The sequence below is a fragment of the Hemibagrus wyckioides genome, linkage group LG05 (genome assembly GCF_019097595.1).
Source record: "Hemibagrus wyckioides isolate EC202008001 linkage group LG05, SWU_Hwy_1.0, whole genome shotgun sequence".
Classification (NCBI taxonomy): domain Eukaryota; kingdom Metazoa; phylum Chordata; class Actinopteri; order Siluriformes; family Bagridae; genus Hemibagrus; species Hemibagrus wyckioides.
The window spans coordinates 29,563,513-29,585,870 of NC_080714.1; the positions used below are offsets into that span (position 1 = coordinate 29,563,513).

The following is a 22,358-nucleotide window of genomic DNA, read 5'->3' on the forward strand; positions in this document are numbered from 1 at the left end:
TCTGCTCCTCCTGCTGTAGATGTTGATCATAATCTGGTCATTGTGTGTGTGTGTGTTAGTGTGTTTGCATGTTAGTGTGTGTGTATGTGTGTGTATGTCTGTGTTAGCGTGTGTGTGTGTTAGTGTATGTTAGTGTGTGTGTGTGTATAAGAATAGTATCTGCTCCTCCTGATGTAGATGTTGATCAGAATCTGGTCAGTATGTGTTAGTGTGTGGGTGTGTGTGTTAGTGTGTGTGTGTTAGTGTGTGTTAGAATAGTATCTGCTCCTCCTGCTGTAGGTGTTGGTCAGAATCTGGTCTGTGTGTGTGTTAGTGTGTGGGTGTGTTAGTGTGTGTGTCTTAGTGTGTTAGTGTGTGTGTGTGTGTGTGGTAAAGTAATGGAATAAAGCCCACTCTCTCCACATCAGTGGATTAAATCCATGCGTCTTTTGTGATTTTTTTGAAAGCTTCTCTCTGCTTTATTAAGAACAGTGCTCTGTCTTTGTTCCTCTCTGTTCCTCGGCCAAACACATCTTTCTGCCTGCATTAAAAAAAGACCAGAGCAATTTTCTAAAGATTCTGCTCTTAATCAATAGCGCTTGGCTCACTCTGGCCCTCCGCAGGACACACCGCTGGCCAGAAAAACGTCCTGAGATAAAAACCCAGGAGCAGCGAGTGGATCAGCCGGGCTTCAGTTAGCATCTTAGCATCTGTAGGGTTCTTCCTCTGCTCTGCATGCTGGGAGTTTCAGCATCTGTGAGTTTCATGAGATGAAGCGCTTTAAAGTCACATGACACTCGCTGAAGAGTTAGTTAAGAACAGAGCTTTTCTCAGTTTCAGTGTAGTGAGGATCATGTTGGAGATTCCTCCGATTACAGATATGAGCAGGTCTGCCTGTCTGAAAAACAGAGATTTCTGAATATAAAAATATATTTTTTGAAAATTTTGTTGTTTTATACTTTTTAAAAATATTGACATTGTTAAAATATATTTATGTCTTAAACACAAGCACTTTCATCAGTTTCCTACTTTATCAGTAGCTGATGCAGTAATGAAGTAATCTAGTGATAGCTGTAGTTGTTGTTGTTGTTGTTGTTGTTGTTTTTGGTTAATGGACTTTTAGTTGACCGGTGACAGTTTACTGGCCAGCCTGCTTTCTGCGCTAGCTAATTAGCCTGAGTGTCTGTTCGCTTGCCAGATACTGATAACACAGTATCAGAAGATACCTACAGAAGACTCTCAATAAATAAAAAAATCAATAATTTAAAGCCCTCTGGAGCAAGTCGGCGTCTCGCGCTAGAAAACCCGTCCTGCTGGCGCTGATCATTAGCCCACTTCTGTTAGTGAGCCGAGGAACTCGGAGGAACCGCCGTCTCCAATACAGTATAAACATCACTGAGTGTTCTTCTGCAAAAACTCTAAATTAAATTTTCTGAAGAAAGTTTGAGATGTTTTTAAAAATGTGTTTTAATTTTGTTTGCTTTTTTTTGTTTTTTAAACAGACTGTCAGGGGTTCGGGGTGCCTCTCAGAGTAAAATCAGACCCAAGTGCAAGGATAACAAAAGATACAATTTATTAACAAATAATTCTGATAACCAGGACAGGAAACACTGGGAAAACTGGGCAACATGACTAAGCTAAAAATGAAACCCAAACTCTACATACAAACACAGACTGGGGCACTGAACGGAAAACAAGAACTCAAAGACGAGGATTCCGCACTGCAAAACACAACACAGCAGGATAAATATGGGAACCAAGTACAAACACATAAGGAACAGGTGTGCAGAGGCGGGGAGGAATCTATGGGTAGGGCGGGGCAAAGACACGTGAAAGTGAAACATAAACAAAAGCACATGACACAATACAAAAACATACAGTGCCGAAAAGCACCCTAGCGTGCCGGTGCCCAAAGTCCAAGCAGAACACTGACATAGACACGCTGCAGACACACTCAGGAGCTCTGAGGTGTTAGTTAGTGGAAGGTGTTTGTGTGCTGATGTGTCTGTGTGCAGTTTCAGCTGCTGTTGTGTTTTTATCTTCATCACAGTGTTGTGTTTATTAACTGAAAGTAAACTCACACATTTTCATCCAGAATCGTCCGACTCTGTAAACCGTGAAGCTTCATCCGTTCTGAACCTCAGAACCTTCACAGAGAACCTTCAGAATATCAGAACCTTCAGAATGTTTATCAGAACCTTTACAGACGTTTCAATGGGACTCATCTTGACTGAGAATGCTCACAGCTCTTTAATTCTGTCTTCTTTTGATTGTCTGAGTCTAAATTCTGTCTCTCTCTCTCTCTCTCTCTCTCTCTGTCTGTCTGTCTGTCTGGTGTGTGTGTGTGTATGTGTGTGTCAGGTGAGTGCGGATGGCAGCAGGCTGAGCCATGCTTGGTCGCGCTCTTCGCTGTCGCCCAGCGGCCCCGCGCTCCCTCAGATAGCCATGAACAGCTGTAAGTACAATGGCGGCGTGGTGAGACCGCTGGGCAGCAGGAACCTGGCCGATCTGGACTCTGAGACACAGCCGCTGCAGACGCTCCACACCTCCGGCCTCGAGGTCGTGGTGTCAAAGGGCAACGGTGACGAAACGGGCAAGCCACTGCGTGAGGATGCCAGCAACGCACCGCACAAAAGGAACAAGGACATCGGCTACAAGCTTGGCCACCGGAGGGCGCTGTTCGAAAAGCGCAAGCGCCTCAGCGACTACGCCCTCATCTTCGGCATGTTTGGCATCGTCGTCATGGTGACGGAGACGGAGCTCTCGTGGGGGGTTTACACAAAGGTAAGCAGCAGTGTAAAAACACACACCTGTCGTCATGAAGGTTCATATCAAAGTGTACTACAGAGAAGTGGGTGTGGCCTGCTGATGATGTCATCTCATTATCCGTGGTAGGTTTGAGTGAAGTTTGCACTTTGTTAAAAGTTTAATCTGATTAAACCTCAGGTGTGTCAAATATTTTGCCAACTTTTCAGAAATTTATTTTTTTGTTTCTTTGTATGTAAAGCTTTGTGTTAGCCGCAGCATGATGCTAAAGCTGATGCTGACGGTCTTCAGATAAACATCATCATGGGACTCCTTTAAACCTCAGAGTAAAGCAGTACATATAGATTACTGTTATCCAATTAATCCACACGGCTAATATGGGACGTCTTAAATGGCTAAAAAATCAATAAGGCCAGTAAAAGCATTGGGTCAGTCTGGAATGGACAGACCGGCTCGTGTTTCACTGCAGATGAGTGAAACTGGAGAGGAAGCAGGAGGACCGCAGTGTTCTGGTTAAACTGATGACCGAAATGAGGAGTGATTTAAAAGCGACTTCCTTTTTGGATTAAAGCCAGCGTGTCGCTTGAGACACGTCACTAAAGCTGAGGAACTTTCTTTAAAACGTGAAACACAGCAGCAGTTTATCGTGAAGTTTGTTTGGAGTCTTAAATAAATACACTTTATACACTCGCTCTTTAAGCTCTGCTCTCTCACAGGAAGTGATTTCAGCCTGATTTCTAGCACACTTTCATCTTTAGGCCTCTGCTTTTTTCTTTCTTTAATTCCTTCCTATTTTACATCACTATTTATTTATTTCTTTTTTCCTTTTTTTCATTCCTTTTTTCTTCATGACCTTTCTGTATTCATCATTCATTTATATTTTCTTATTTATCCTTTAGTCTTGTTTTTCCCTGCAGTTTCTCTTTGTTCATTTCTCTTGCATGATATCGTTTTCCTTCATTCCTTTATCCCTCTCTGTATTTTCCTTTTATTCCTTTATCCTCTATCATTTCTTTACTTTTTTTTCTTTTGTCTATGTCCATTTTTTTAAATCTTGAATGTCCCCTTCTTCATTTCTGAGTGCTCCACAATTGAATTCCTCTGAGGGTATTTTTTTTAAAAAGACTATAAATGGCAATAAAGTACTTAAAATTAAACATTGGGGGGGGGGGCAATGTTTGGAGGACCCAATGAACAGCATCGTTTAAAATCCAATTACATTATGGCTGCAGTGAGACTCTTTCTCACTGAAGATATATGTCTCTGTGTTGAGCTCAGGATCCTTTTAAAGATCCTTTCCTAATTTTAGCCCCATAGCAGATCTGCTGACTTTCAGCGGCCACGTGGGACCAGGACACTTCTCCTGTTTGGCTCCTAAGGCAGGCAAGCTTGTTAACGTCGCTTAAATAATTGAGCGAGACTATAATTAAGAGCGAGTCCTCTCAGCCTGCTCTTGTCCAGCGTGATAAAGGAGCCAGAGTGGAGCAGAGCTTCGGAACACCGCCATCCCGAGCATCCAGCTCTGATTTAATCAGTCACTCATGCTGAGCTCCGGAGTCTCCCATGACGGATGCGAGTCTGAGTGCACTTCCAAAAACTGCTTTCATTTGATCGGCTATTAAAAAGTAATATGAGATTTTACTCATCTAAAAAAATTGTACATTATTGAAAAGTGAGACTAAAATCCTCTCTGAAAGCACGGACCTTCCTGTGATATTCAGACAGATTTCAGAAAGAAAGGAAACTGCTGAGGCAATTAGGGACGGAAAGAAATGGCTAGAGACAATGAGGAGATGAAAGAGAGAAAGTAAATGGGGGAAAAGGAAGGAAGGAAGAAAGGAAGGAAGCGTAAAAGAACAATGGACATGCGATTCTTTCACAAATTTTGATCAGCCATCAGTCAGTGTGTTAAAGTCGTCAGGGTTTTTGTGCGTGTTGTGTTTTGGTTCAGGAAACTGACTGCAGACGTTTTGTGTAATGTGTCTTTGTAGAGAGAGTGTGTTGTTGTTGTTAAGCTGGCACGGTCAGATAGCTTCAATGACATTCATTCCCACTGATGCTATTAGAGAGAAATGTCATCTGAGAGCAGGTCACCTCCGCAGAACACTCTGCTCAGGCATTGCGTTGGCTGCAGACTGACACTGCACATGTGTAGCAGGAAGTCTTCAGTCTTTTTAAAATCTTATGATAAATGTTTAGCTTTGTTAAAAAAATGGTATTTACGTCCTGCGGTACTTCTCCAATACTCCAATAACACTGTTACATCCTCACTAACACTATTACATCGTCAATAACAATGTTACATCCTCACTAACACTATTACATCTTCACTTACACTGTTACATCCTCACTAACACTGTTACATCGTCAATAACAATGTTACATCCTCACTAACACTGTTACATCTTCACTAACACTGTTACATCCTCACTAACACTGTTACATCTTCACTAACACTGTTACATCCTCACTAACACTGTTACATCGTCAATAACAATGTTACATCCTCACTAACACTGTTACATCTTCAATAACAATGTTACATCCTCACTAACACTATTACATCTTCACTAACACTGTTACATCCTCACTAACACTGTTACATCGTCAATAAAAATGTTACATCCTCACTAACACTGTTACATCTTCAATAACACTGTTACATCCTCACTAACACTGTTACATCTTCAATAACACTGTTACATCCTCACTAACACTATTACATCTTCACTAACACTGTTACATCCTCACTAACACTGTTACATCTTCAATAACAATGTTACATCCTCACTAACACTGTTACATCTTCAATAACACTGTTACATCCTCACTAACACTGTTACATCTTCAATAACAATGTTACATCCTCACTAACACTATTACATCTTCACTAACACTGTTACATCCTCACTAACACTGTTACATCTTCAATAACAATGTTACATCCTCACTAACACTGTTACATCCTCACTAACACTGTTACATCTTCAATAACAATGTTACATCCTCACTAACACTGTTACATCTTCACTAACACTGTTACATCCTCACTAACACTGTTACATCTTCAATAACAATGTTACATCCTCACTAGCACTGTTACATCTTCAATAATATTGTTACATCCTCACTAACACTATTACATCTTCACTAACACTGTTACATCTTCAATAACAATGTTACATCCTCACTAACACTGTTACATCCTCACTAACACTGTTACATCTTCAATAACAATGTTACATCCTCACTAACACTGTTACATCTTCAATAACACTGTTACATCCTCACTAACACTGTTACATCTTCAATAACAATGTTACATCCTCACTAACACTATTACATCTTCACTAACACTGTTACATCCTCACTAACACTGTTACATCTTCAATAACAATGTTACATCCTCACTAACACTGTTACATCCTCACTAACACTGTTACATCTTCAATAACAATGTTACATCCTCACTAACACTGTTACATCTTCACTAACACTGTTACATCCTCACTAACACTGTTACATCTTCAATAACAATGTTACATCCTCACTAACACTGTTACATCTTGAATAACAATGTTACATCCTCACTAACACTATTACATCCTCACTAACACTATTACATCTTCACTAAAACTGTTACATCTTCACTAACTCTGTTTCATCCTCACTAACACTGTTACATCCTCACTAACAATGTTACATCCTCACTAAAACTGTTACATCTTCACTAAAACTGTTACATCCTCACTAACACTATTACATCCTCACTAAAACTGTTACATCTTCACTAAAACTGTTACATCTTCACTAACTCTGTTTCATCCTCACTAACACTGTTACATCCTCACTAACAATGTTACATCCTCACTAACACTGTTACATCCTCACTAACTCTGTTTCATCCTCACTAACACTGTTACATCCTCACTAACATTGTTACATCCTCACTAACACTGTTACATCCTCACTAACATTGTTACATCCTCACTAACACTGTTACATCCTCACTAACACTGTTACATCCTCACTAACTCTGTTTCATCCTCACTAACACTGTTACATCCTCACTAACATTGTTACATCCTCACTAACACTGTTACATCCTCACTAACATTGTTACATCCTCACTAACACTGTTACATCCTCACTAACACTGTTACATCCTCACTAACAGTTACATCCTCACTAACATTGTTACATCCTCACTAACACTGTTACATCCTCACTAACACTGTTACATCCTCACTAACACTGTTACATCCTCACTAACAGTTACATCCTCACTAACTGTTACATCCTCACTAACATTGTTACATCCTCACTAACACTGTTACATCTTCACTAACACTGTTACATCCTCACTAACACCGTTACATCCTCACTAACACTGTTACACCCTCACTAACACTGTTACATCCTCACTAACATTGTTACATCCTCACTAACAGTTACATCCTCACTAACACTGTTACATCCTCACTAACAGTTACATCCTCACTAAAACTGTTACATCCTCACTAACATTGTTACATCCTCACTAACACTGTTACATCCTCACTAACAGTTACATCCTCACTAACATTGTTACATCCTCACTAACATTGTTACATCCTCACTAACACTGTTACATCCTCACTAACACTGTTACATCCTCAGTAACACTGTTACATCCTCACTAACACTGTTACATCCTCACTAATACTGTTACATCCTCACTAACATTGTTACATCTTCACTAACAGGTACATCCTCACTAACACTGTTACATCCTCACTAACTGTTACATCCTCACTAACACTGTTAAATCCTCACTAACACTGTTACATCCTCACTAACACTGTTACATCCTCAGTAACATTGTTACATCCTCACTAACACTGTTACATCCTCACTAACATTGTTACATCCTCACTAACACTGTTACATCCTCACTAACACTGTTACATCCTCACTAACACTGTTACATCCTCACTAACATTGTTACATCCTCACTAACAGTTACATCCTCACTAACACTGTTACATCCTCACTAACATTGTTACATCCTCATTAACAGTTACATCCTCACTAACACTGTTACATCCTCACTAACAGTTACATCCTCACTAACACTGTTACATCCTCACTAACATTGTTACATCCTCACTAACACTGTTACATCCTCACTAACATTGTTACATCCTCACTAACACTGTTACATCCTTACTAACATTGTTACATCCTCATTAACAGTTACATCCTCACTAACTGTTACATCCTCACTAACATTGTTACAACCTCACTAACATTGTTACATCCTCACTAACACTGTTACATCCTCACTAACACTGTTACATCCTCCCTAACACTGTTACATCCTCACTAACATTGTTACATCCTCACTAACAGTTACATCCTCACTAACACTGTTACATCCTCACTAACATTGTTACATCCTCACTAATAGTTACATCCTCACTAACACTGTTACATCCTCACTAACATTGTTACATCCTCACTAACAGTTACATCCTCACTAACACTGTTACATCCTCACTAACACTGTTACATCCTCACTAACATTGTTACATCCTCACTAACAGTTACATCCTCACTAACACTGCTACATCCTCACTATCACTGTTACATCCTCACTAAAACTGTTACATCCTCACTAACACTGTTACATCCTCACTAACATTGTTACATCCTCACTAACACTGTTACATCCTCACAAACACTGTTACATCCTCACTAACACTGTTACATCCTTACTAACATTGTTACATCCTCACTAACAGTTACATCCTCACTAACACTGCTACATCCTCACTATCACTGTTACATCCTCACTAAAACTGTTACATCCTCACTAACATTGTTACATCCTCACTAACAGTTACATCCTCACTAACACTGCTACATCCTCACTATCACTGTTACATCCTCACTAAAACTGTTACATCCTCACTAACACTGTTACATCCTCACTAACATTGTTACATCCTCACTAACACTGTTACATCCTCACTAACACTGTTACATCCTCACTAACACTGTTACATCCTCACTAACATTGTTACATCCTCACTAACACTGTTACATCTGCACTAACACTGTTACATCCTCACTAACATTGTTACATCCTCACTAACACTGTTACATCCTCACTAACACTGTTACATCCTCACTAACACTGTTACATCCTCACTAACACTGTTACATCCTCACTAACACTGTTACATCCTCACTAACATTGTTACATCCTCACTAACACTGTTACATCCTCACTAACATTGTTACATCCTCACTAACACTGTTACATCCTCACTAACACTGTTACATCCTCACTAACACTGTTACATCCTCACTAACATTGTTACATCCTCACTAACACTGCTACATCCTCACTATCACTGTTACATCCTCACTAAAACTGTTACATCCTCACTAACACTGTTACATCCTCACTAACATTGTTACATCCTCACTAACACTGTTACATCCTCACTAACACTGTTACATCCTCACTAACACTGTTACATCCTCACTAACATTGTTACATCCTCACTAACACTGTTACATCTGCACTAACACTGTTACATCCTCACTAACATTGTTACATCCTCACTAACACTGTTACATCCTCACTAACACTGTTACATCCTCACTAACACTGTTACATCTGCACTAACACTGTTACATCCTCACTAACACTGTTACATCCTCACTAACATTGTTACATCCTCACTAACACTGTTACATCCTCACTAACATTGTTACATCCTCACTAACACTGTTACATCCTCACTAACACTGGTACATCCTCACTAACACTGTTACATCTTCACTAACACTGTTCCATTCTCACTAACTCTGTTTCATCCTCACTAACACTGTTTCATCCTCACTAACACTGTTACATCCTCACTAACACTGTTACATCCTCACTAACACTGTTACATCCTCAGTAACACTGTTACATCCTCACTAACACTGTTACATCCTCACTAACATTGTTACATCCTCACTAATAGTTACATCCTCACTAACACTGTTACATCCTCACTAACATTATTACATCCTCACTAACAGTTACATCCTCACTAACACTGTTACATCCTCACTAACATTGTTACATCCTCACTAACAGTTACATCCTCACTAACACTGCTACATCCTCAGTACCACTGTTACATCCTCACTAACACTGTTACATCCTCACTAACACTGTTACATCCTCACTAACACTGTTACATCCTCACTAACACTGTTACATCTGCACTAACACTGTTACATCCTCACTAACATTGTTACATCCTCACTAACACTGTTACATCTTCACTAACACTGTTACATTCTCATTAACTCTGTTTCATCCTCACTAACACTGTTTCATCCTCACTAACACTGTTACATCCTAACTAACACTGTTACATCCTCACTAACACTGTTACATCCTCACTAACACTGTTACATTCTCACTAACTCTGTTTCATCCTCACTAACACTGTTTCATCCTCACTAACACTGTTACATCCTCACTAACACTGTTACATCCTCACTAACACTGTTACATCCTCACTAACATTGTTACATCCTCACTAACACTGTTACATCCTCACTAACATTGTTACATCCTCACTAACACTGTTACATCCTCACTAACACTGGTACATCCTCACTAACACTGTTACATCTTCACTAACACTGTTCCATTCTCACTAACTCTGTTTCATCCTCACTAACACTGTTTCATCCTCACTAACACTGTTACATCCTCACTAACACTGTTACATCCTCACTAACACTGTTACATCCTCAGTAACACTGTTACATCCTCACTAACACTGTTACATCCTCACTAACATTGTTACATCCTCACTAATAGTTACATCCTCACTAACACTATTACATCCTCACTAACATTGTTACATCCTCACTAACAGTTACATCCTCACTAACACTGTTACATCCTCACTAACATTGTTACATCCTCACTAACAGTTACATCCTCACTAACACTGCTACATCCTCAGTAACACTGTTACATCCTCACTAACACTGTTACATCCTCACTAACACTGTTACATCCTCACTAACACTGTTACATCCTCACTAACACTGTTACATCCTCACTAACACTGTTACATCTGCACTAACACTGTTACATCCTCACTAACATTGTTACATCCTCACTAACACTGTTACATCCTCACTAACACTGGTACATCCTCACTAACACTGTTACATCCTCACTAACACTGTTACATCCTCACTAACATTGTTACATCCTCACTAACACTGTTACATCCTCACTAACACTGTTACATCTTCACTAACACTGTTACATCTTCACTAACACTGTTACATTCTCACTAACTCTGTTTCATCCTCACTAACACTGTTACATCCTCACTAACACTGTTACATCCTCACTAACACTGTTACATCCTCACTAACACTGTTACATCCTCACTAACACTGTTACATCTTCAATAACACTATTACATTCTCACTAACTCTGTTTCATCCTCACTAACTGTTTCATCCTCACTAACACTGTTACATCCTCACTAACACTGTTACATCCTCACTAACACTGTTACATCCTCACTAACACTGTTACATCCTCAGTAACACTGTTACATCCTCACTAACACTGGTACATCCTCACTAACACTGTTACATCTTCAATAACACTATTACATTCTCACTAACTCTGTTTCATCCTCACTAACTGTTTCATCCTCACTAACACTGTTACATCCTCACTAACACTGTTACATCCTCACTAACACTGGTACATCCTCACTAACACTGTTACATCTTCACTTACACTGTTACATTCTCACTAACTCTGTTTCATCCTCACTAACACTGTTACATCCTCACTAACACTGTTACATCCTCACTAACACGGTTACATCCTCAGTAACACTGTTACATCCTCACTAACACTGTTACATCCTCACTAACATTGTTACATCCTCACTAACACTGTTACATCCTCACTAACTCTGCTTCCTCCTCAATAACACTGTTACATCCTCACTAACAGTTACATCCTCACTAACATTGTTACATCCTCACTAACAGTTACATCCTCACTAACATTGTTACATCCTCACTAACATTGTTACATCCTCACTAACACTGTTACATCCTCACTAACACTGTTACATCCTCACTAACACTGTTACATCCTCACTAACATTGTTACATCCTCACTAACATTGTTACATCCTCACTAACACTGTTACATCCTCACTAACACTGTTACATCCTCACTAACACTGTTACATCTTCACTAACACTATTACATTCTCACTAACTCTGTTTCATCCTCACTAACACTGTTTCATCCTCACTAACACTGTTACATCCTCACTAACACTGTTACATCCTCACTAACACTGTTACATCCTCACTAACACTGTTTCATCCTCACTAACAGTTACATCCTCACTAACACTGTTACATCCTCACTAACACTATTACATCCTCACTAACACTGTTACATCCTAACTAACACTGTTACATCCTCACTAACACTGTTACATCCTCAGTAACACTGTTACATCTTCACTAACACTGTTACATCCTCACTAACACTGTTACATCCTCACTAACACTGTTACATCCTCAGTAACACTGTTACATCTTCACTAACTCTGTTTCATCCTCAATAACACTGTTACATCCTCACTAACAGTTACATCCTCACTAACATTGTTACATCCTCACTAACACTGTTACATCCTCAATAACTCTGTTTCATCCTCAATAACACTGTTACATCCTCACTAACAGTTACATCCTCACTAACACTGTTTCATCCTCACTAACACTGTTACATCCTCACTAACACTGTTACATCCTCACTAACAGTTACATCCTCACTAACACTGTTACATCCTCACTAACACTATTACATCCTCACTAACTCTGTTTCATCCTCAATAACACTGTTACATCCTCACTAACAGTTACATCCTCACTAACACTGTTTCATCCTCACTAACACTGTTACATCCTAACTAACACTGTTACATCCTCACTAACACTGTTACATCCTCAGTAACACTGTTACATCTTCACTAACACTGTTACATCCTCACTAACTCTGTTTCATCCTCAATAAGACTGTTACATCCTCACTAACAGTTACATCCTCACTAACACTGTTACATCCTCACTAACACTGTTACATCCTAACTAACACTGTTACATCCTCACTAACACTGTTACATCCTCAGTAACACTGTTACATCTTCACTAACACTGTTACATCCTCACTAACTCTGTTTCATCCTCAATAACACTGTTACATCCTCACTAACAGTTACATCCTCACTAACATTGTTACATCCTCACTAACACTGTTACATCCTCAATAACTCTGTTTCATCCTCAATAACACTGTTACATCCTCACTAACAGTTTCATCCTCACTAACATTGTTACATCCTCACTAACACTGTTACATCCTCACTAACATTGTTACATCCTCACTAACAGTTACATCCTCACTAACATTGTTACATCCTCACTAACAGTTACATCCTCACTAACACTGTTACATCCTCACTAACACTGTTACATCCTCACTAACTCTGTTTCATCCTCAATAACACTGTTACATCCTCACTAACACTGTTACATCCTCACTAACACTGTTACATCCTCACTAACTCTGTTTCATCCTCACTAACACTGTTACATCCTCACTAACACTGTTACATCCTCACTAACACTGTTACATCCTCACTAACACTGTTACATCCTCACTAACACTGTTACATCCTCAGTAACACTGTTACATCTTCACTAACACTGTTACATCCTCACTAACTCTGTTTCATCCTCACTAACACTGTTACATCCTCACTAACATTGTTACATCCTCACTAACACTGTTACATCCTCACTAACATTGTTACATCCTCACTAACACTGTTACATCCTCACTAACACTGTTACATCCTCAGTAACACTGTTACATCTTCACTAACACTGTTACATCCTCACTAACTCTGTTTCATCCTCACTAACACTGTTACATCCTCACTAACATTGTTACATCCTCACTAACACTGTTACATCCTAACTAACACTGTTACATCCTCACTAACACTGTTACATCCTCAGTAACACTGTTACATCTTCACTAACACTGTTACATCCTCACTAACTCTGTTTCATCCTCAATAACACTGTTACATCCTCACTAACAGTTACATCCTCACTAACATTGTTACATCCTCACTAACACTGTTACATCCTCAATAACTCTGTTTCATCCTCAATAACACTGTTACATCCTCACTAACAGTTTCATCCTCACTAACATTGTTACATCCTCACTAACACTGTTACATCCTCACTAACATTGTTACATCCTCACTAACAGTTACATCCTCACTAACATTGTTACATCCTCACTAACAGTTACATCCTCACTAACACTGTTACATCCTCACTAACACTGTTACATCCTCACTAACTCTGTTTCATCCTCAATAACACTGTTACATCCTCACTAACACTGTTACATCCTCACTAACACTGTTACATCCTCACTAACTCTGTTTCATCCTCACTAACACTGTTACATCCTCACTAACACTGTTACATCCTCACTAACACTGTTACATCCTCACTAACACTGTTACATCCTCACTAACACTGTTACATCCTCAGTAACACTGTTACATCTTCACTAACACTGTTACATCCTCACTAACATTGTTACATCCTCACTAACACTGTTACATCCTCACTAACATTGTTACATCCTCACTAACACTGTTACATCCTCACTAACTCTGTTTCATCCTCAATAACACTGTTACATCCTCACTAACAGTTACATCCTCACTAACACTGTTACATCCTCACTAACATTGTTACATCCTCACTAACACTGTTACATCCTCACTAACTCTGTTTCATCCTCAATAACACTGTTACATCCTCAATAACACTGTTACATCCTCACTAACACTGTTACATCCTCACTAACATTGTTACATCCTCACTAACACTGTTACATCCTCACTAACTCTGTTTCATCCTCAATAACACTGTTACATCCTCACTAACACTGTTACATCCTCACTAACAGTTTCATCCTCACTAACATTGTTACATCCTCACTAACACTGTTACATCCTCACTAACATTGTTACATCCTCACTAACACTGTTACATCCTCACTAACTCTGTTTCATCCTCAATAACACTGTTACATCCTCACTAACAGTTACATCCTCACTAACACTGTTACATCCTCACTAACATTGTTACATCCTCACTAACACTGTTACATCCTCACTAACACTGTTACATCCTCACTAACACTGTTACATCCTCACTAACACTGTTACATCCTCACTAACATTGTTACATCCTCACTAACACTGTTACATCCTCACTAACACTGTTACATCCTAACTAACACTGTTACATCCTCACTAACACTGTTACATCCTCACTAACACTGTTACATTCTCACTAACACTGTTACATCCTCACTAACATTGTTACATCCTCACTAACACTGTTACATCCTCACTAACACTGGTACATCCTCACTAACATTGTTACATCCTCACTAATATTGTTACATCCTCACTAATATTGTTACATCCTCACTAACACTGTTACATCCTCAGTAACACTGTTACATCCTCACTAACACTGTTACATCCTCACTAACATTGTTACATCCTCACTAACACTGTTACATCCTCACTAACTCTATTTCATCCTCACTAACACTGTTACATCCTCACTAACACTGTTACATCCTCACTAACACTGTTACATCCTCACTAACATTGTTACATCCTCACTAACACTGTTACATCCTAACTAACACTGTTACATCCTCACTAACACTGTTACATCCTCACTAACATTGTTACATCCTCACTAACACTGTTACATCCTCACTAACACTGTTACATCCTCACTAACACTGGTACATCCTCACTAACATTGTTACATCCTCACTAACACTGTTACATCCTCACTAACTCTATTTCATCCTCACTAACACTGTTACATCCTCACTAACACTGTTACATCCTCACTAACACTGTTACATCCTCACTAACATTGTTACATCCTCACTAACACTGTTACATCCTAACTAACACTGTTACATCCTCACTAACACTGTTACATCCTCACTAACATTGTTACATCCTCACTAACACTGTTACATCCTCACTAACACTGTTACATCCTCACTAACACTGTTACATCCTCACTAACACTGTTACATCCTCACTAACATTGTTACATCCTCACTAACACTGTTACATCCTCACTAACTCTATTTCATCCTCACTAACACTGTTACATCCTCACTAACACTGTTACATCCTCACTAACACTGTTACATCCTAACTAACACTGTTACATCCTCACTAACACTGTTACATCCTCACTAACACTGTTACATCCTCACTAACACTGGTACATCCTCACTAACATTGTTACATCCTCACTAACATTGTTACATCCTCACTAACACTGTTACATCCTAACTAACACTGTTACATCCTCACTAACACTGTTACATCCTCACTAACATTGTTACATCCTCACTAACACTGTTACATCCTCACTAACACTGTTACATCCTCACTAACACTGTTACATCCTCACTAACACTGTTACATCCTCACTAACACTGTTACATCCTCACTAACATTGTTACATCCTCACTAACACTGTTACATCCTCACTAACTCTATTTCATCCTCACTAACACTGTTACATCCTCACTAACACTGTTACATCCTCACTAACACTGTTACATCCTAACTAACATTGTTACATCCTCACTAACACTGTTACATCCTCACTAACACTGTTACATCCTCACTAACACTGGTACATCCTCACTAACATTGTTACATCCTCACTAACATTGTTACATCCTCACTAACACTGTTACATCCTCAGTAACACTGTTACATCCTCACTAACACTGGTACATCCTCACTAACTCTATTTCATCCTCACTAACACTGTTACATCCTCACTAACATTGTTACATCCTCACTAACACTGTTACATCCTCACTAACATTGTTACATCCTCACTAACACTGTTACATCCTCACTAACTCTGTTTCATCCTCACTAACACTGTTACATCCTCACTAACACTGTTACATCCTCACTAACTCTGTTTCATCCTCACTAACATTGTTACATCCTCACTAACACTGTTACATCCTCACTAACTCTGTTTCATCCTCACTAACATTGTTACATCCTCACTAACACTGTTACATCCTCACTAACTCTGTTTCATCCTCACTAACATTGTTACATCCTCACTAACACTGTTTCATCCTCACTAACATTGTTACATCCTCACTAACTCTGTTACATCCTCACTAACTCTGTTACATCCTCACTAACACTGTTACATCCTCACTAACACTGTTACATCCTCACTAACACTGTTACATCCTCACTAACACTGTTACATCCTCACTAACATTGTTACATCCTCACTAACACTGTTACATCCTCACTAACTCTGTTTCATCCTCACTAACACTGTTACATCCTCACTAACACTGTTACATCCTCACTAACTCTGTTTCATCCTCACTAACATTGTTACATACTCACTAACTCTGTTACATCCTCACTAACACTGTTACATCCTCACTAACATTGTTACATCCTCACTAACACTGTTACATCCTCACTAACTCTGTTTCATCCTCACTAACACTGTTACATCCTCACTAACACTGTTACATCCTCACTCACTCTGTTTCATCCTCACTAACATTGTTACATCCTCACTAACACTGTTACATCCTCACTAACTCTGTTTCATCCTCACTAACACTGTTACATCCTCACTAACACTGTTACATCCTCACTAACTCTGTTTCATCCTCACTAACACTGTTACATCCTCACTAACACTGTTACATCCTCACTCACTCTGTTTCATCCTCACTAACACTGTTACATCCTCACTAACACTGTTACATCCTCACTAACTCTGTTTCATCCTCACTAACATTGTTACATCCTCACTAACTCTGTTACATCCTCACTATCTCTGTTACATCCTCACTAACACTGTTTCATCCTCACTAACATTGTTACATCCTCACTAACTCTGTTACATCCTCACTAACTCTGTTACATCCTCACTAACACTGTTACATCCTCACTAACACTGTTACATCCTCACTAACACTGTTACATCCTCACTAACTCTGTTTCATCCTCACTAACATTGTTACATCCTCACTAACACTGTTACATCCTCACTAACTCTGTTTCATCCTCACTAACATTGTTACATCCTCACTAACACTGTTACATCCTCACTAACACTGTTACATCCTCACTAACACTGTTACATCCTCACTAACACTGTTACATCCTCACTAACATTGTTACATCCTCACTAACACTGTTACATCCTCACTAACTCTGTTTCATCCTCACTAACACTGTTACATCCTCACTAACACTGTTACATCCTCACTAACACTGTTACATCCTCACTAACTCTGTTTCATCCTCACTAACACTGTTACATCCTCACTAACACTGTTACATCCTCACTAACACTGTTACATCCTCACTAACTCTGTTTCATCCTCACTAACACTGTTACATCCTCACTAACACTGTTACATCCTCACTAACACTGTTACATCCTCACTAACTCTGTTTCATCCTCACTAACACTGTTACATCCTCACTAACACTGTTACATCCTCACTAACACTGTTACATCCTCACTAACATTGTTACATCCTCACTAACACTGTTACATCCTCACTAACTCTGTTTCATCCTCACTAACACTGTTACATCCTCACTAACACTGTTACATCCTCACTAACTCTTTCATCCTCACTAACATTGTTACATCCTCACTAAAACTGTTACATCCTCACTAACACTGTTACATCCTCACTAACATTGTTACATCCTCACTAACATTGTTACATCCTCACTAACACTGTTACATCCTCACTAACATTGTTACATCCTCACTAACACTGTTACATCCTCACTAACTCTGTTTCATCCTCACTAACAGTTACATCCTCACTAACACTGTTATATCCTCACTAACACTGTTACATCCTCACTAACACTGTTACATCCTCACTAACACTGTTACATCCTCACTAACATTGTTCCATCCTCACTAACGCTGTTACATCCTCACTAACATTGTTACATCCTCACTAACACTGTTACATCCTCACTAACTCTGTTTCATCCTCACTATCACTGTTACATCCTCACTAACACTGTTACATCCTCACTAATACTGTTACATCCTCACTAACATTGTTACATCCTCACTAACAGTTACATCCTCACTAACACTGTTACATCCTCACTAACACTGTTACATCCTCACTAACACTGTTACATCCTCACTAATACTGTTACATCCTCACTAACATTGTTACATCCTCACTAACAGTTACATCCTCACTAACACTGTTACATCCTCACTAACAGTTACATCCTCACTAACACTGTTACATCCTCACTAACATTGTTACATCCTCACTAACTCTGTTTCATCCTCACTAACATTGTTACATCCTCACTAACACTGTTACATCCTCAATAATACTGTTACATCCTCACTAACACTGTTATATCCTCACTAACAGTTACATCCTCACTAACACTGTTACATCCTCACTAACACTGTTACATCCTCACTAACATTGTTACATCCTCACTAACACTGTTACATCCTCACTAACACTGTTACATCCTCACTGACACTGTTTCATCCTCACTAACACTGTTACATCCTCACTGACACTGTTACATCCTCACTAACACTGTTACATTCTCACTAACACTGTTACATCCTCACTAACACTGTTACATTCTCACTGACACTGTTACATCCTCACTAAAACTGTTACATCTTCACTAAAACTGTTACATCTTCACTAACAATGTTACATCCTCACTAACAATGTTACATCCTCACTAACACTGTTACATCCTCACTAACATTGTCACATCCTCAGTAACACTGTTACATCCTCATTAACTGTTACATCCTCACTATCACTGTTACATCTTCACTAATATTGTTACATCTTCAGTAACACTGTTACATATTCACTAACATTGTTACATCTTCACTAACATTGTCACATCCTCAGTAACACTGTTACATCCTCACTAACACTGTTACATCTTCACTAACATTGTTATATCCACACTAACACTGTTACATCCTCAGTAACACTGTTACATCCTTACTAAAACTGTTACATCTTCACTAACATTGTTACATCTTCACTAACATTGTTACATCCTCAGTAGGTGCGTTTACATGGACACTTTTTAATCAGATCGGACTGAATTCAATCAGATTGACGAATCCGATCGCAGCGTTTATATGTAAACACACCTAGTAACACTGTTACATCCTCACTAACACTGTTATATCCACACTAACACTGTTATATCCACACTAACATTGTAACATTGTTACATCCTCGCTAACACTGTTACATTCTCTTTAACACTGTTACATCCTCACTAACACTGTTACATCCTCATTAACACGGTTACATCCTCACTAACATTGTTACATCCTCACTAACTGTTACATCCTCACTAACACTGTTACATCTTCCCTAACACTGTTACATCTTTACTAACTGTTACATCCTCACTAACACTGTTACATCCTCACTAACACTGTTACATTCTACAGTACCACTGTTTGTTGTAGGACTGTAACACACTGCTCTAGGACTGTTACATTCTGCTGTAGGACTGTAACACACTGCTGTAGGGCTGTTATACACTGCTGTATCACTGTAACATGCTGTTGTCGGACTGTAACATGCTTCTGTAGGACTGTTACATATTTCTGTAGGACTGTTACACACTTCTGTGGGACTGTCACACACTGCAGTAGGACTGTAACATTGCAGTAGGACTGCTACACACTGCTGTAAGACTTTTACACACTTCTGTAGGACTGTCACACACTGTTGTAGGACAGTAACACTGCAGTAGGACTGTTACACACCGGTGTAGGACTGTAACACTTCTGTAGGACTGTTACACACTGCTGAAGGACTGTTCCATGGTGCTGTACTGTGGTTACATGCCATAATGCTAGCAGTGTCACTGTTACACAATGTTATTGCAATAATGTTACACACTGCACACAGTAACTGTACTCACTCTCTCATTATACACAGCTGCATGACTATTACAGCCTGCAGTAGTACTGAGACATGCTGCAATACTGATTTTACTGCAGTCCAGCTTTACACACTGCAGTGGAACTGTAGTACAACCCTAATGTGCTGCAGGATTACTTTTCCATCCTGCACTTCTGCAATACACTGCAGTACCATTACACTGTGTTACAATGTAAAAATAACAGTGATGTGTGTAACAATAATAGTGTGTAAGAGTGTGTAACAGTTACATTGTGTAAGAGTGTGTGACAGTAGCAGTGTGTAAGTGTGTAACAATTACAATGTGTAAGAGTGTGTAACAGTAACAATGTATAACAGTGTGTAACAGTAACAGTACAGTATGTAACACTAACAGTGTCTAAGAGTGTGTAATAGTAACAATGTGTAAGACTGTGTAACAGTAACAATGTGTAAGACTGTGTAACAGCAACAGTACAGTGTGTAACAGTAAGAGTGTGTAACAGTAACAATGTATAAGAGTGTGTAACAGTAGCAGTGTATAAGAGTGTGTAACAGTAGCAGTGTGTAAGAGTGTGTAACAGTAACAGTACAGTGTGTAACAGTAAGAGTGTGTAAGAGTAACATTGTGTAAGACTGTGTAACAGTAACAGTACAGTGTGTAACAGTAAGAGTGTGTAACAGTAAGAGTGTGTAACAGTAACAATGTATAAGAGTGTGTAACAGTAGCAGTGTTTAAGAGTGTGTAACAGTAACAATGTATAAGAGTGTGTAACAGTAACACTGTATAAGAGTGTGTAACACTAACAATGTGTGTGTGTACCAGTAACATTGTGTAAGAGTGTGTAACAGTAACAGTACAGTGTGTAACAGTAACAGTGTGTAAGAGTGTGTAACAGTAACAGTACAGTGTGTAACAGTAGCATTGTGTAAGAGTGTGTAACAGTAACAGTACAGTGTGTAACAGTAACAGTGTGTAAGAGTGTGTAACAGTAACAGTACAGTGTGTAACAGAAACATCGTGTAAGAGTGTGTAACAGTCACAGTACAGTGTGTAACAGTAACAGTGTGTAAGAGTGTGTAACAGTAACAGTACAGTGTGTAACAGAAACATCGTGTAAGAGTGTGTAACAGTCACAGTACAGTGTGTAACAGTAACAGTATAGTGTGTAACAGTAACAGTACAGTGTGTAACAGAAACATCGTGTAAGAGTGTGTAACAGTCACAGTACAGTGTTTAACAGAAACATTGTGTAAGAGTGTGTAACAGTAACAGTACAGTGTGTAACAGTAACAGTGTAAGAGTGTGTAACAGTAACAGTACAGTGTGTAACAGTAACAGTACAGTGTGTAACAGAAACATCATGTAAGAGTGTGTAACAGTCACAGTACAGTGTTTAACAGAAACATT

At 39.0% G+C, this 22,358-nt stretch overlaps 1 protein-coding gene across 2 annotated transcripts in view; it reads left to right on the forward strand.

Moving 5' to 3' along the window:
* kcnn1b (potassium intermediate/small conductance calcium-activated channel, subfamily N, member 1b) overlaps positions 1 to 22,358 on the forward strand; it is a 65,753-nt gene that overhangs the window by 26,243 nt on the left and 17,152 nt on the right. For both annotated transcript variants that reach the window (XM_058390666.1, XM_058390665.1), the window contains exon 3: positions 2,341 to 2,763. In XM_058390666.1, the coding sequence (XP_058246649.1) occupies positions 2,341 to 2,763 (423 nt within the window). The remainder of the gene's footprint in view (positions 1 to 2,340; positions 2,764 to 22,358) is intronic.